The sequence below is a fragment of the Clupea harengus genome, chromosome 2 (genome assembly GCF_900700415.2).
Source record: "Clupea harengus chromosome 2, Ch_v2.0.2, whole genome shotgun sequence".
Lineage (NCBI taxonomy): Eukaryota > Metazoa > Chordata > Actinopteri > Clupeiformes > Clupeidae > Clupea > Clupea harengus.
Window position 1 is genome coordinate 30,644,958 of NC_045153.1, and position 14,305 is coordinate 30,659,262.

Here is a 14,305-nt window from a genome sequence, read left to right on the forward strand (position 1 = left end):
CTGCAGGACTCTGGAACTTATTTCCTCTTTTTTACTGCCGCAGATCAGACTGGGTGCCCATTGGAGAGCCAACGACCTCGTTCATTAGGCAGACATCCATGCAGAGAGAGCAGGAACCCACAGGGATTGTTCAATAATAGGACAGTTCCTGCTCCTTCAGCATGTCACATGGAGAAGAATGGGGTCAGGAGCAAGACTAGCCTCTGCTCATCAAAACAAAAGACAATTATGCCTTGAGATATTTGTTATGTCTCTAAATTCTGAGTGCCCAGCTGGGCAAAGACAGCAGAGTTATTTACCTGATTAAGTCTTTACATGACTTACTTTTTGGCTTACATCTACTTGTATCATCAAACAGGCATCATCAACATGAGGGTATGCAGCATATTTGACTATATCTTTCCACAAAAGAAAGACAGGAAAAACCATATCAAAATATCTTTTTCTTGTCAACATTCTGAACGACAGCGCTAACATGCTAAAGCACCCTCTTGAGGCCCAAACAGCTTCCTAGTTTCTCCTTGTAGATGGTTGTCGCTGTATTCTCTTTTTCTCTTTTTCTGAGAATTTCTGAACTGTACACGCCTATGACTATTACAGCTAATGTAATCTTGGCTACCCAGCAAGTAAAATAAATCACTGCCACCCCCTGCAAAAAATGTCCTCTCTCAATTTTTAAAGAGGTCAGTGGTAAATACTGGATTTCACTGAAAATAATCCCTCTGGTTTCATGGTTTGATTTCGGTGGCACATCATTCCTTAAAATGGGGCTCCTCAAACATGAGGGCTTTGTTGAGATTGAAGACAAACCCTCAGCAGAGCGTAATTGCTAGTGTTTGACCACGTAATCTCCACCGCCTCTGACTCAGCACATCTGGAATTGCATGTTTGCGTTACTGTCGTTACGGGTCTGGAAAGAAAACTCCACACTCTCCACGCTCACTGGCAGATCTGGTTCGCTGCTCATGTGATTTCACACTCCCAGTGCTTGGCACCTCTGCAGGGACGGAGTTCCTGGCTGAGATGGGGCTGAGGAGGAGGAGGAGGAGGAAGAGGAGGAGACAGGAGAGAGGACTGAACCACAGATGCTTCATATTACTCGGCTTCCTGTTTCACCATGAAAAGCACCACCAGGCTGGCTCTAGCAGATCTGATGAAGCTCAGCAGACATAGAGGATGAAACAGGCAGGTTGCCCCCATGTCATGACCCAAGTAATGAGGACCAAATCATTTAGGGACGACACTACCGTTTACACTATTCTTTGTTCAACTATAGGCTAATTGCTAATTACATGTGCTGTAAGCCTCGTGATCTTAGCTCCTGTTTCCTCTGCTCTGAGGTTTCATGGAACCTTCTAGATTCTTCACTGAAATTCTTGACTGCAACCTTTAGAATATGGTTTCAAAAGTGGAGGCAAGGAGGGCATTTAACTCATCTCTGGTTTGGAACTGAGGTCTTCAGTCTCCCTGTGGTGAACCACATTGATCAAATATCACTCACAGAAAAAGAACGTGAGGGTTTTCCAAGTCAGTTGATCATGTCTGTGCTATACGTTTACTGAGGCATGTGAAGAATTTAGGTGATTGTAGTATTTTTATGTTCCTTATTCTACCCAATAAAACTCAGTCTGATACAAAAGTCATATAAAGCCTTGACAAAACCACAGAAATATTGCTCACATGAAGTGAATTCCTATGCAAACTGGGATACGGTGGGTTCAGTGCCAGATTAGGCTCAGAGACAGTCTTGGGTTAGCTGCCAGCTGGAAGAAGACTTCTCTTCAAACGAGCACTGGTGAGAGATTTTCCACTCCACAGGTGGCGACAACAATGGGATTCCTGCTTGTTCAAAAAAACTCCACAATATATTTTCCAATTTTCAGCCTGTTATGTTGACATTTATTTCAATAAAAGGGGTATAAGAGTTAACAGATTTGTTAATCCAGTCAGTTTATCTTGCAGTGTCTAGACAGTGTAAACAGTTCACTCTAGACTTCTTTCTTTCAAGGGTTCGCTAACAGAGGGAAACCATCAACAGTAGGTTTAAATCAGTGCTCAGATATTTAGAGAAGGAATAAACCCTACAGAGGCTATACCAATGCTTATCTTTACATTAATGACAAAGTCAAACATTCCACACCATTGTACACAGTTGTCCTCCCAGTGATCCATGAAACGCATCTCTCATGAGATAGATCTTAGAAGGTCGGAATTTGACGTGATCTTTGCTGAGATGTCATTTAAAGGTTGTGGATGAAGCCTTGAAATGTGCTGGAAGGGAAGGGAAGGGAAGCTGTTGGAGAGGTTTATACTTCTGACCCCGGTGAGTGAAGAGGCTTCTCCCTTGTCAGAGTTTCAGCCATGCTGGGATGCAAGCCTGGAGAAGACCAATTCACAGCAGATCCTGCCATGAACACACTTTATAAAATAGCTCTGCCCATGACAGTAATAGTGATCAACCACAGGCAGCACCTTAACCTTGAATGGACTGACAATCGCATTGGGTTGTAATTTCAGTTGATCATGTCAATTAATGAGAATAGCATTCATTATCATCTTAAAACATTTAGCGCCTCTTAGTGCTCTTAACACTATTTTTGCTATTTCTCTCACCATCAATTTTAACTGTGTTAAAGGTTAATTGTAAATGATTTTGGCACTGATAAGCTCTTAAAGTTAGATGTTATTTTGTACCCATCACCCTTCCACTAGACGTAACTTGTACGTCTTAATTAATGTAAATTTGCTCTTGGCAAATTCATACACAAACTTGACACCGTTGTTCAACCATGTGAATAGCATCGAACTTGAGAAACCAACTGTGTCACGGGCATGAATATGCATGACCACTAGCAGCTGCCCCATGGAATTCATTATAAATGAGGGTGAATTGAATAGCTAACGCCTGCATTGTGTGGCTATGTGTGAACACGGAAGAGTGGTGTGTTCACAGCATAGCCTCAAGAGATTCACAGCTGGGAATGTTCGTGTTGCTGCATTCGCCTGTGGGTGAACATGTACATTTAATTTGAGTGAAAGGGTAACCGAATGCTAAAGGTGAAATTCTCCAGTAGTAATGACCAAACTTTGACCTATTTCCCATCTAACACTTCATTATGATATGAACTATGTCAAATTAATGAGAAAGAAAAAATCAGCACTTCCAAGCACAGATTATCGCCCTGCAGACAGTATCTTCTGAAGCAGCAATGCGAATAGAAAAACATCTGTTTGAGTGCTTTGTTATGGTGTTGGAGACATGCAATAAGGTCTGTATCTCCTGATCCCTAACCCTTTGCCCTGTACCCACACAAGTGTAAGTGAGACCACAGAGCAGGCAGAGCCGGAACACAAAGACAAGCAGGCAGCATCCAGGACTATAGGCCTGTAAGTTTCCCATGACCACAGGTTCACACGGCTCCAGCTGCAGTGCGACCTCTCTTTGAGCCCACGCATCAGCAGCTCTTTTGTTCTCATGCCGGTGCTGCCAACCTCTCACCCCTGACCCCGAGAGTTTAGTCTGCCCCGGTCCGTCTGTCTAAAACCTCCAAACCTACAATCCGCTGCAGTCTGGCGCACCGGAGCCTCACTCCCTCCTTCAGCACGCTGAGAGCTCTCCACAGGCCCCGCAGAATAAAGACAAGAGGCAATATATCCTCAGCACCATGACAACAGAGTGGATAACTACTAATGCCAATCTCCAATGTTCAGCAACATCTATATCCTGAGGATGCAGCATGGTGCATGGTCTCACGCCAAGGCAGATCGAGGAAAACATGCATGTATTGAATATAGTTGACTTTTATAGGATTGTGGTGTTAAAGGCAAAACAAAGTAAATGTGTGAAGGCCTTTAGGATGATAGAGCAAGATACAGCACATATTGCTTTCTATGTTTCTGCTCATGAATACACATTCCTGCCCATCCTAGAACCATGTGAGAGTCAGTTATGAGCCCTTACTTAAAATTAGCTCCATTTTTGGGTTTGACAGTGATCACTGTAATGTGTCCTGAAGACACGTTAGTTCCAATTAGATACACTCCCATCTCATCCTGAATTAGGAACTCCATTTTAATATAGGGACTGCCACACTCTAAAATGGACAATGACTGAAGAGATGCATTTATTAGTGTGTCTCCGGCCATGATGTGGGTTGTGGATTTGATTTCCCAAAAAGCCACACAATGTGTATGCCTCAAACATGCCTCAAACTTGTCTTTAAAAGCCACACAATGTGTATGCCTAACATGCCTCAAACTTGTCTTTAAAAGCACAAAATGCACTCTGTTTCAGGGGTGGAGTGAATGGGGTGTGCTTGACAGTAAATTCAGTGAATGCAGTGCTAGGGGAAAGACTGAATCACTCACTGGCTTGCGTCTGTAGGGAGAGCCATGATTCACACACAGGGTGGTTCAACAAAGCTCTTAGAATTGGCTCTCAACCTGCCAGTGTTACATATCAGCCTCTTCATAATATTGCTCTAACGCGTATGAGGTTCTCTTTCAGCTGTGGCTCTTCTGTTAGTTTGTTTAGTATTCATTTATTTATTTTCACTGACTACAGGTCAGTTGTTACAGCGATTTATGAGACCAAATACAGTAGTCTGAAGAGCACTCAGTAGCACACTCAAGTGTGAGCTCTTTGCTTGCCTTGAGGTGGTTTCCGTCTGTCTTTCACATGTTTTACATTCCAGCAGTTTTGATGTTGTTATTTGTCTGTTGAGAACCCAACATGCTTGACATCGCTGACTAACAACTGTTCAGTTCAACATATGGCTAGCACTATACATCCATACTGAATATACACACAGAGTCCCCATATAGAAGGGTAACAGATGGACTAAACAATTGTTCAGAGTGCTGTACGCTGGGATATGGATGATTCACAGGATTCAGTAATGTTTCCCTCCAGTATATCAAGGACACGGTTTTCCCACAATCTCTCCTTTAAATGGCCAGCTTCTCTGGATTAAGCAATTACACAGCCCGTGCTCCTGAGAGTGATGAGATTCGCTCTTTTTGTCTAAGTCCAGTGTCTCCGTTCCCAGGAAGCCCAAGCTGCACACACACACACTCACTCCCCCGACACACTGACTATTGGGTTTCCTGCAGCTGTCGCTCCATCCATGGAGAAGTTCAACTATTCCAGAAATTCTCATCTGTTGGTCTCATTCACTTCTATGCCGATTTTGCTGTCATTTATGTCTATGAGGTAGATAATATAGTGGGAATTATCATCAAACATGAGCCAGAAAATCTACCCCTTCAGAGAAAAGCTGTGCAGCACTGTGTCCAACATGGTCAAGGTCCTTGGAAAACAAATTCCACAGTCACATGCACTTGAATCACCATGACCTGAGTTAAGATGAATCATGAACATGCCATGCACAATTCCCAAGACAGGCACAAACGGTTGAAAGATGTTCACAGCAGAGCAAGAAAGGCATTTTAAGTGGCTACGTATGTTAAATGATGCAACTGACAGCCCTCACAGATACGTTACAGGTTTTAAGTAAACAAATTATAACTTTAGTTTGGTGTCTCAAATTATGTGAGTAAATGTGTTCCTGAAAATATGTATCTTCATTTGTACCTAAGGACAAGCAATGCCCAAATGAGTTGAGCGTTTGTGTGAAAAAAATGTTTTATCTCCAACATCCTCTCAAACCTCCAAGTGAATAAACTTGGGGTGTTGTAGTCTGACTGTTTATGCAGTCAGTACTCTTGCAATGTCTCTCTGGGGAAGCTCAGATGCTTTTGTCTTCTCTCTCAGCAGCGGCGGCGGCAACAGCAGCTACAGATGAACTGGGCACAAAGAGCTATCTGTGAAGTGTTGAATGTGCTTCACAGGCAAGTTGCCAAGAGCTGCGTCCTACTGAAGCCTTTTAAAGCAACTTAAAGCCTACGCTCTCACAGCACAGAGGCGGCCTAATCACAATAGCACACATTTACTGAGGGAGCCACACATAGTCCATATACACACACATCTCCTCTTCCTCCTTAACCCCTGCATAGTCATTACTGTTGAGGCAGTCGCTGGATAGCATAGTTTCAGCTTTATCTGAGGGTAGAAATCAGTTTAGAGCAAAGCAAATTGGGCATGCGGACTAATGAGTGATACTCTCCACGGGGTCAGAGAAATCACATTAACAGCCAAGAACTGGTTTCAATCTGGCCAAGAGAAACAGCGAGAGGCTTCATATTGATAGAGAAACTGGCAGCAGTCGGTTCAAGGCTAAATTCCACAAGGAAAGTAGGATGAGCTGTCCCTGAATTCCAACACAAAGAACTCCCATCTACAGACAGCCTCAACTGACATGAAAACCAATATATTTATTTATTTTTTTATTATCTCCCAGGATCTTTAGACTGGAAGCCAGGGTCCATTGCCTGAACACCCCAATACAGATGTGCCTGAAACACACTACTGGAACTGATGGACAGGCTTTTTTAAGGCATCGCAGGAGGAGCTGAATCTAAATGAAGTGAAGAAAACGGAGAAGGGCATCTTGTTGTCTCCTTCATCCTTACGTGATCCCAGCCCCATCTCCCACCTCCCAGCTGACCGCTAATCCGCTGGCCCAGATCCTAGGCTGGTGCGTGGGGTGTGGCTGCTGCATTACAGGGAACAATCATGTCATCTCCTAGCATGGACATGTTCCACCGTCCTGCCATTCACATCTGTGTGTCAAACACTCCCACAATCACACTCACACCAATCCATGTCCTGAAATATAAAGCAGGTTCATGAACTATATCCGATATTAATATTTACTCTCACGAGATGATAATGGACATACTGTATGACCCGCTAAATGGCATGGCCCTGTTTAGTAGAAATAATCAGGTCAATCTGGAAAAAGCGATTGATTTTTTCACATCGATAAGGCCTCTCTGCATTTCACTCAGAATGAGTGGTAGGCTGCAGATGGAGTTTTGGTGTCATGGAATATGTGGGCCAGTGTTGTGATTTGATTTGGTTAGAAACGGAGCGTGGGCCTCCACTTAGTGAGAATGCAAATATGTGTGTGTGTCTTGTGTGGAGTGCCCTGGTCCATTTGCACGTAAACTCCTTTATTTCAATCCCTCGGGAAACACATTCTCTCCAAAACAAATCACTCAAACGTGGTGCTTTCAAACTCAAAGGTGATGCTACGCTTCTGTCTGATCAAGCAGTCATGTACATGTGTGTTACGTAATGTAGTTCCCCAACACAAGAAAACCACATTCACAGCCTCCACAGTCTGTGTTCACAGTGTGGCATTCATCCAATCCAACAACTCAACTGAGATAGACGCGCTTTCAACACAACACGGCCCAAGATTCATAGCTTCCTGTTACTTGACATGAAGGAGTCTTTTTTTAATCTACGCCCATGACAACCAACTGGCAATTTTGAAAGTGAAACTAATGATTTGAAAATCGGTGCATCCAGTCCACATTTCCATCCTCGCATCACCATGCCTTCATCAGGCAGTGTAACAATTCCCTAACGAGGGCGACCTCCAAAAATGCAGGCAGCCGAATAAAAAGCCTGCCACCCCCACCCTTGGCCTCCCTGTCCTGGGCCCCTCAATGGCCCTTTTAATGAAAGTGAGTGAGGGGAATTGGCCATGCTTGAGCAAGCATTCCCACTTAGGAACTCCTATTCCTATCATTTCATATCACAATTAACAATGTCCCTCTTTGTTAGCACAGCACTTATTAAGCCCGACAAATTAACATGGCTGTTTCAGCAGAGCCCCAATGGAGGCGGCGGGCCACAGGGACACAGAGGGAGAGAGAGAGAGAGAGAGAGAGAGGGAGAGAGAGAGAGGGAGAGAGAGAGAGAGAGAGAGAGAGAGGAGAACAGGTGTGAAGGAGAGCGAGAACAAAAAGGAGAGTAGAAGTAGCGGAGGACCAGACTGTGAGGAAGGTGAAGTGGTAGATGAGTGGGGGAGGAAAGAGAGGAGGAACAGAAGGACGTGGAAAAGGGTAAATAGCTTTAGAGGGGTTTGGCTTCAATTGGCTTCCTTCCTCATTTCCATCACATCTCCTAACGGTCTAGTCTGCAGTTTAATGGGAAAGGGGTCCATTCAGATCTTTGGCCAAACGGAAACGGAATAGGAGTAGGAACTGCCTGATCATAAATCAAATACCTAATCAATGCGAATATGGCTTTGCTGTTGTTAAAAGTGAATTGATATACTACAGCTGGTACTTAACATGGCAAAACAATGGACAACACATGGGGCTGACAAGCCATAAAGCAAAATCCAACTAAACTGTGAAGAGAAATGAGTGACATATTGTTTATATGATGTGTTGGGTTGTTGACACCCAAGCCTCTGACACACAATATGTCAGTATTCTCTCTTACTCATAAGCCCCAGGAAGTGAGAGCCCAAAAGCGGTCACATCCTATGAGTTTCTCTTTCAGCTGACCATAGCTTATTGCCCAACAGCTGTGTTCTCCAGCGGATGACCTTTCCTGTGATCCACACACAGTTGCAGAGGAACCATTATCTCATTTGTTGTTTTTCAAGCGTTTTATCAAGGTTCCAGCGCTCACCACATGAACAGTGTTTCCTCTCAAGGACTTTTCTCCCCCTAAGTTGAAGGGCTCGAGGTCTCCAGTGACTCTAGACTGAATGGCAAAACAAACGCTGGCCTACATACAATGTTTATCCATATTTAGGGCTGATTGTGATTAGAGGACAAAGGAATTATTTATAACAGAATTATTTATAACAGAGCTCCTCAAAAGACAAATGTCAGTCTGGATGGATCTGCACAAAAGCCATTTAACACAAGGGGAAACATTTAAGACACTGTTGTTGTCGGAGACTAGCTCTGACAATTGACTATGACTCATTCAGATAAGCTAATCAAATTACAAAAACTTCTCAGTTTTCCTGAGTCAAATTATTCGTAATGTAATGCAAATTAAAAATAATATTATTTCCATGGTTCTGCATTATAAACGATGCTTTTTTACTTTTTTTTCATGGTTGGAGTCAGGGATGAACAAAACTTTCCAGCAACAGCCGAATGCACTGAAAACCCTGCTGAAAAGGGACTGTAAACATGGAGACAAGTATTTTGAGAGGAGGAGTTCCAGAGTTTCCATCAGGAAAAACTATTTCCCTCTCTTCGGTTATCAAGGTCTGGGTTTAAAGAGAACACAGCAGAACTATTCACAGTTCTGTCCGTAATTTGCAGAATTTGATTACTTTAACTCTCATAGTCACAAGACAGCCCTAAACTCCAGCTTGTATATGATTCAATTGTCTCTCTCGGAGAGAAATTGACAGGCTCGTAATTGGTTTCAGCTTGGCCTACAGGCCCTGAAGAGTATTTTTGGAGGAAATAAGTTTTCGTGAACCACAGACCTTGCTGAAATCAACAACTTTGTTGGCTAACACGAGATTTACCAGGCTTGACACAGCTTTGTAATACCATGGGTTGATTACTGTGGTCTGAGGTTCATCATCACAAAGCACATCCCCATACACTATCACTTCTGCAGTGGGAAACTGGGGGTTGATGGGTGGACAGGGGAGAGCCCTCTGATGCTGGATGAGCGAGCAGAGGTCTAAAGCTGAACCTGCGCATGACACTTCAAAAACATCATCATCAGCACAGGCCTTGGGATTTACAATCCAACTGCCTTCTGTAGTTGTGAAGGCTGGAGGCGCTGCTGCATGGAAGTAGGCCAGTCCCATGTGGGCCAAATGAACAAATCAATTCTCACAGCCAAAGACAATTTCTAGTTATTTATAAGACACTTCTTAACAACAACCCCAGTTTGCATGCAGCACTCACAAACTGCTGCAAGGCATCCTGTCTAAACTTGGAACCGCTGTCCCATGACACACACAAAACAATCCCGCAGTAATTTGAAACAGAATAAACCACAGCTGCTTAGAAACCCTTGCCTTGGTTATTGGTTGAATCCCCAAACTACTCAACAATACACGAGAAGGGCATATCAAGACACAAGTTTACCACTTGCAAACTGCACAAGTTTGAAGCTCAAGAAGCAAGTGGTCAGAAGTTCAATTATAGTTTAAATTCAATTTAAAACTGAAATGCTCAATTTTAGGATTCATTTAATGGATTATTTGCACATTTTCCTGTACGGGTCTATTTGGGTATGAACAATAGACAATGGTCAATGGCAATTCAGCCCTAGGTCCTTAAAGATGCATGTCCGTGGGCAACAACTCATGTATGGGTTTTTTTTTTCCACAGACTCTTTGCAACTTGTCATTGACTGAACTCACTTCTACATTAACAGCAACTGAAGTTGCACAAAGAAGTGAGGATCAAATTAGAGCACAAAGCCAGCACTGTGGAGGCCTTCGGAGGATCAATGAACGCTAACACACACGCTCACACTGACAGTATTCTAGTCCTGTGTCAGCTGCAACCACCCATTTACACGGTCTCCACGCACCAAAGCCAAGACCTAGCGTTCAGTTCAATCCACTAAATACACAATCCCCAGATTGTGACAGAATATAAAAGATAACACAATATTCAGAGGAACACAGCTGAGTTCATATGCAAATGTCTTCACTGAGGGCTTTGTGTTCAACTTCAAGACCATGGAACACTTCAAGGGGACAGGAATGAGTATCTGCTGCTGATGAGCTCCTAAAAAACAAGTTTGACTGAGGCCTCAGGGGTCTAGCGGAAGAAACAGCAGAGAGTACCCTCCATGTGTACCCTGGTCCATCCCATCTGGCCAACAGGCTCTAAGTGCCTCAAAGCCCATAAGTCTGCTGGGAGCATTTAAGAAGTGGTGAACATCCATGGCAAAGGCCCCTTGTCCCTCACGGGCATCCTTAGGGTGGAAACCCAGATGGGCAACACTCGGGCTGGGTCTCAGAGTTCCACCACAGGATCAGGGAGGCAACACTGTGGGATTTCTAACCTTCACTTTTAACAGACAGCGCTCAAGACTAAAGGCAGTTTGAAATAGACTGTCAAAAAAGAGGTGAAAGATATTTTGATGTCTCCAAACATCAGAGTCTATCTGTTTCCATGAAAGGTTCATGATCCTGCATGAACAGCGGAATGCAAATGTCTTTGAATAATTAAGTGTTTTAAATAAGGACATCCAAGTGAGAGAGAGAAAGAGAGATTGGTCTGAAGTGGGACAAATGCATTTGTTCAGAGTCTTAAAACAAAGAGGCAAGATGTATCGACCTGAAATAGCACAGACGAGGTAACTTTGTTTGACACAAAAGCGCACAAACAAAATAAATGGAAGAATGATTATACACAAGTCTACAAACGGACGCCGCAGCCGTGAACAAACCAACAGTACTGGCGTCTGACAGTAGGCAAATCCCTTTAGACTTAGACAACGCGATTAGAGCTAAGTTACTTGTAATGCCGACTTGAAGCAAAACCAGGTCAGATAAAAATAAACTTTGTACAAGAGTTGTACACAGTTTAAAATGTGTTAGCGTATAACTGTCAATCTTGTCAATATTTACTGACAAGCTACTACAGCAACTCTCCGACGAAAAGCACTAGCCTACCTGATAGTGAAACAAATTCGAACAGGAGTTCGGAAAAGTATTATTCCCAGCGACACTTACCCATTGTCCTCTCCAGAACTTCCCGAGGTTGGAGAATGTGTACAAGTTGGGCTGATGGGGAGGTTGTGTCCAGGGATGCACTGCGAACGCTAAACTAGACCACTGAGTTGCTGCGCCTTGTCCCGTTTGGAGATGGGGTGGATGACGTCACCATCAGTGATCACTGCTGGTAGGATGGGGCGCTTTGGCCCCACGCTCCGTTTTGATGCAGAGGAAAGGACAATTTTGGTGGGTATTATAACACTTGTAAGAAAACAAACCTTCCGGTGGAGGTAACGGAATACGGAATACTGTTCTTGAATGACAAAAGTAGGAGGGGAAAAGTTTTCTTGTTTTGTTTATAGCCTACTTTTATACTGCATTTCTTCCTAAATGAGTTAATTACTTCTTATCTACCAAGGTTGCAAGTGTTCTTTCTTGTGTTTCATGTTTGACATTGGTCTCTTTTTCTAAAATGCTCATTTCTATTTCTTGCTATTTAGACTTTTAAATCAGGTGTAAGCTATCACTTCAAACCCACATGCATCACATATCAGACAACTGCAATAAATTACCCTTCCAGAATCCATTCCCACTGTAGTGCAGTGGTATTTATTATCATGGTATGGTAGAGGTTTTGTTTTGCAAATGTCCTGTCCTACACATGCCATTTTAGATCCTGTCAGCAATGTTTGTGTCACACTGAGGGTCTGTGCAGCCTCAAAACCAAAGGTGAATTCCCAGCACATCTGAATTCCACCCCCATAGGGCTGTATGGCTGGGGATCAGGGGCCAAAACAACCCTGCTCCAGACTCTCAACAGCCAGTCACCAGGGACGCTCAAGCACCCTCCGACACAAGTCCATTTCAGGAACAAGCCATGATGGATTGTTTCACACTTTTAGTTGTGCTAAGCAAAGTGTTATGCATATGTTTAAATGGATGTATCTGCCTTTATGATTGAACGAATTTATCTGCATATATGACGTAATGTTATGTTTCTGAATCATATTCAGAAACAGAAACTGGAGCAGAAACTGCTGTCATGCTTTCATAATCTCACCATTCATAATTGTTTAATTGGGCAATAGAACAAAAAAATGATACCACATCTGGTTTACAGACTTAGATTGACTTTTGTCACTCGGGCAGTGAAATTTAACAGCTGCTTCTATGGAACAACTTTCACTTCCTCCAGAAGTGTGTAAGAAATGCACTGTAGGCTGTGGTCTTTCTCAGGGAATCCCAGAGAAGAGTGGAGAGGCTATAACCAGAGAGGCTGTTTGGAGTGAGGTGCTGAGAAGCCTGCTTTATGTGAGGGGAATGCTCGAGCAGGTCCAAGGCGTATCCATGGAGATGTGGACAGCTCCTTTTAATTAGAGCCACTCAGAGACTTGAACAAGTTGCCAATTCCTAAAGTCCTAGAAAAAAATCAAACATATGTTACTTTTATGGACTTCTGAATGAATAATACTACTGGAATCTATATTGAAGACATTTTGAGTCACATTAAGTAAAAAGACATTTAACGTAACAAATACGAATTTGTATTAACACACAAAGTAGGATGTGTCAACAATTAACCGTGTTGTAAGATCAATCTTACTGCTAAATACATTTGTCCTGTTGTTGTTGTTGTTGTTGTTAGTCAGGGCCACATAACCATGAGTAGTAATGACTGCAACAAACAGATTACTGAACACTTTTTAAAAGTAATCTCGTGAACATCACATGTTTAAAAAAAATTAAGAAAACTGTTAACAAAGGGGACAAATGCATGAATTAGAATGACACTCAGCACATGCTTGGTTTAACCTAAATGAAGGCCAGTTTAATTGGCATGCTGATCACTACCCCAACTGAAAGAAGCCAGTTAAGACCAACTTTCCATTGTGGCAAGAGTTTCTCCCCCCAAGTAGGTGGTCTTTGGAGCGGCCGCCTGCAAGCAGTGGCTGGAGTAGAGTGTAATGGGGCTAAACATTGTTGTCCACATAGATTTCATAGATTTAGAAAGGACTGATATCTTGGTTGTGCATTTGGTAACATGTGGTGTGCTGAATGACAGCTGTGCTGTTGTTTACACATTGACCTCTGACATTCTTCTCTGCTTTTGGCTCTATATTGACGGATGTTGACAAGGGTGAGGTCATACATCGATTTTCTGTTTTTAATAAAATATGCAGATGCTCAGCATACTATGCCTATGGTTACAGGCCTACCAGAAAAATACCATACTATTATGCCTATGGTTACAGGCCTACCAGAAGAATACCATACTATTATGCCTATACTTACAGGCCTACCTGAAGAACACCATACTATTATGCTTATAGTTACAGGTATACCAGAAGAATACCATACTATTATGCCTAAAGTTACAGGCCTACCAGAAGAATACCATACTATTATGCCTATACTTACAGGCCTACCAGAAGAATACCATGGAATGGGGACACTGGTACAGACTTGGCATCACCATGTTTGACAGATTCTAATTCTAATTGGCATCAACATGTTTGACAGATGCTAATTTCTATGTTATACGTTACTACATAGTAACAATAGTTGCTATTCAAACTTTTGAAAAAGTTGAAAGCTATCACTTCAAACCTACATGCATCGACATATCAGACAACTGAAATGAACTAGCCTACCAGAATCCTTTCCCACTAAAGTGCAGTGTGATTTACTGTCATGACATGGCAGAGGTTTTGTTTGGCAACAGACTTGGCATT

At 42.8% G+C, this 14,305-nt stretch overlaps 1 protein-coding gene across 1 annotated transcript in view; it reads right to left on the reverse strand.

Moving 5' to 3' along the window:
• gpm6bb (glycoprotein M6Bb) overlaps positions 1–11,749 on the reverse strand; it is a 29,077-nt gene extending 17,328 nt beyond the window's left edge. Inside the window, exon 1 of the mRNA XM_012825111.3 lies at positions 11,592–11,749. Within this exon, the coding sequence (XP_012680565.1) occupies positions 11,592–11,595 (4 nt within the window). The 5' untranslated portion in view covers positions 11,596–11,749. The remainder of the gene's footprint in view (positions 1–11,591) is intronic.
• Positions 11,750–14,305: the final 2,556 nt, after the last annotated feature.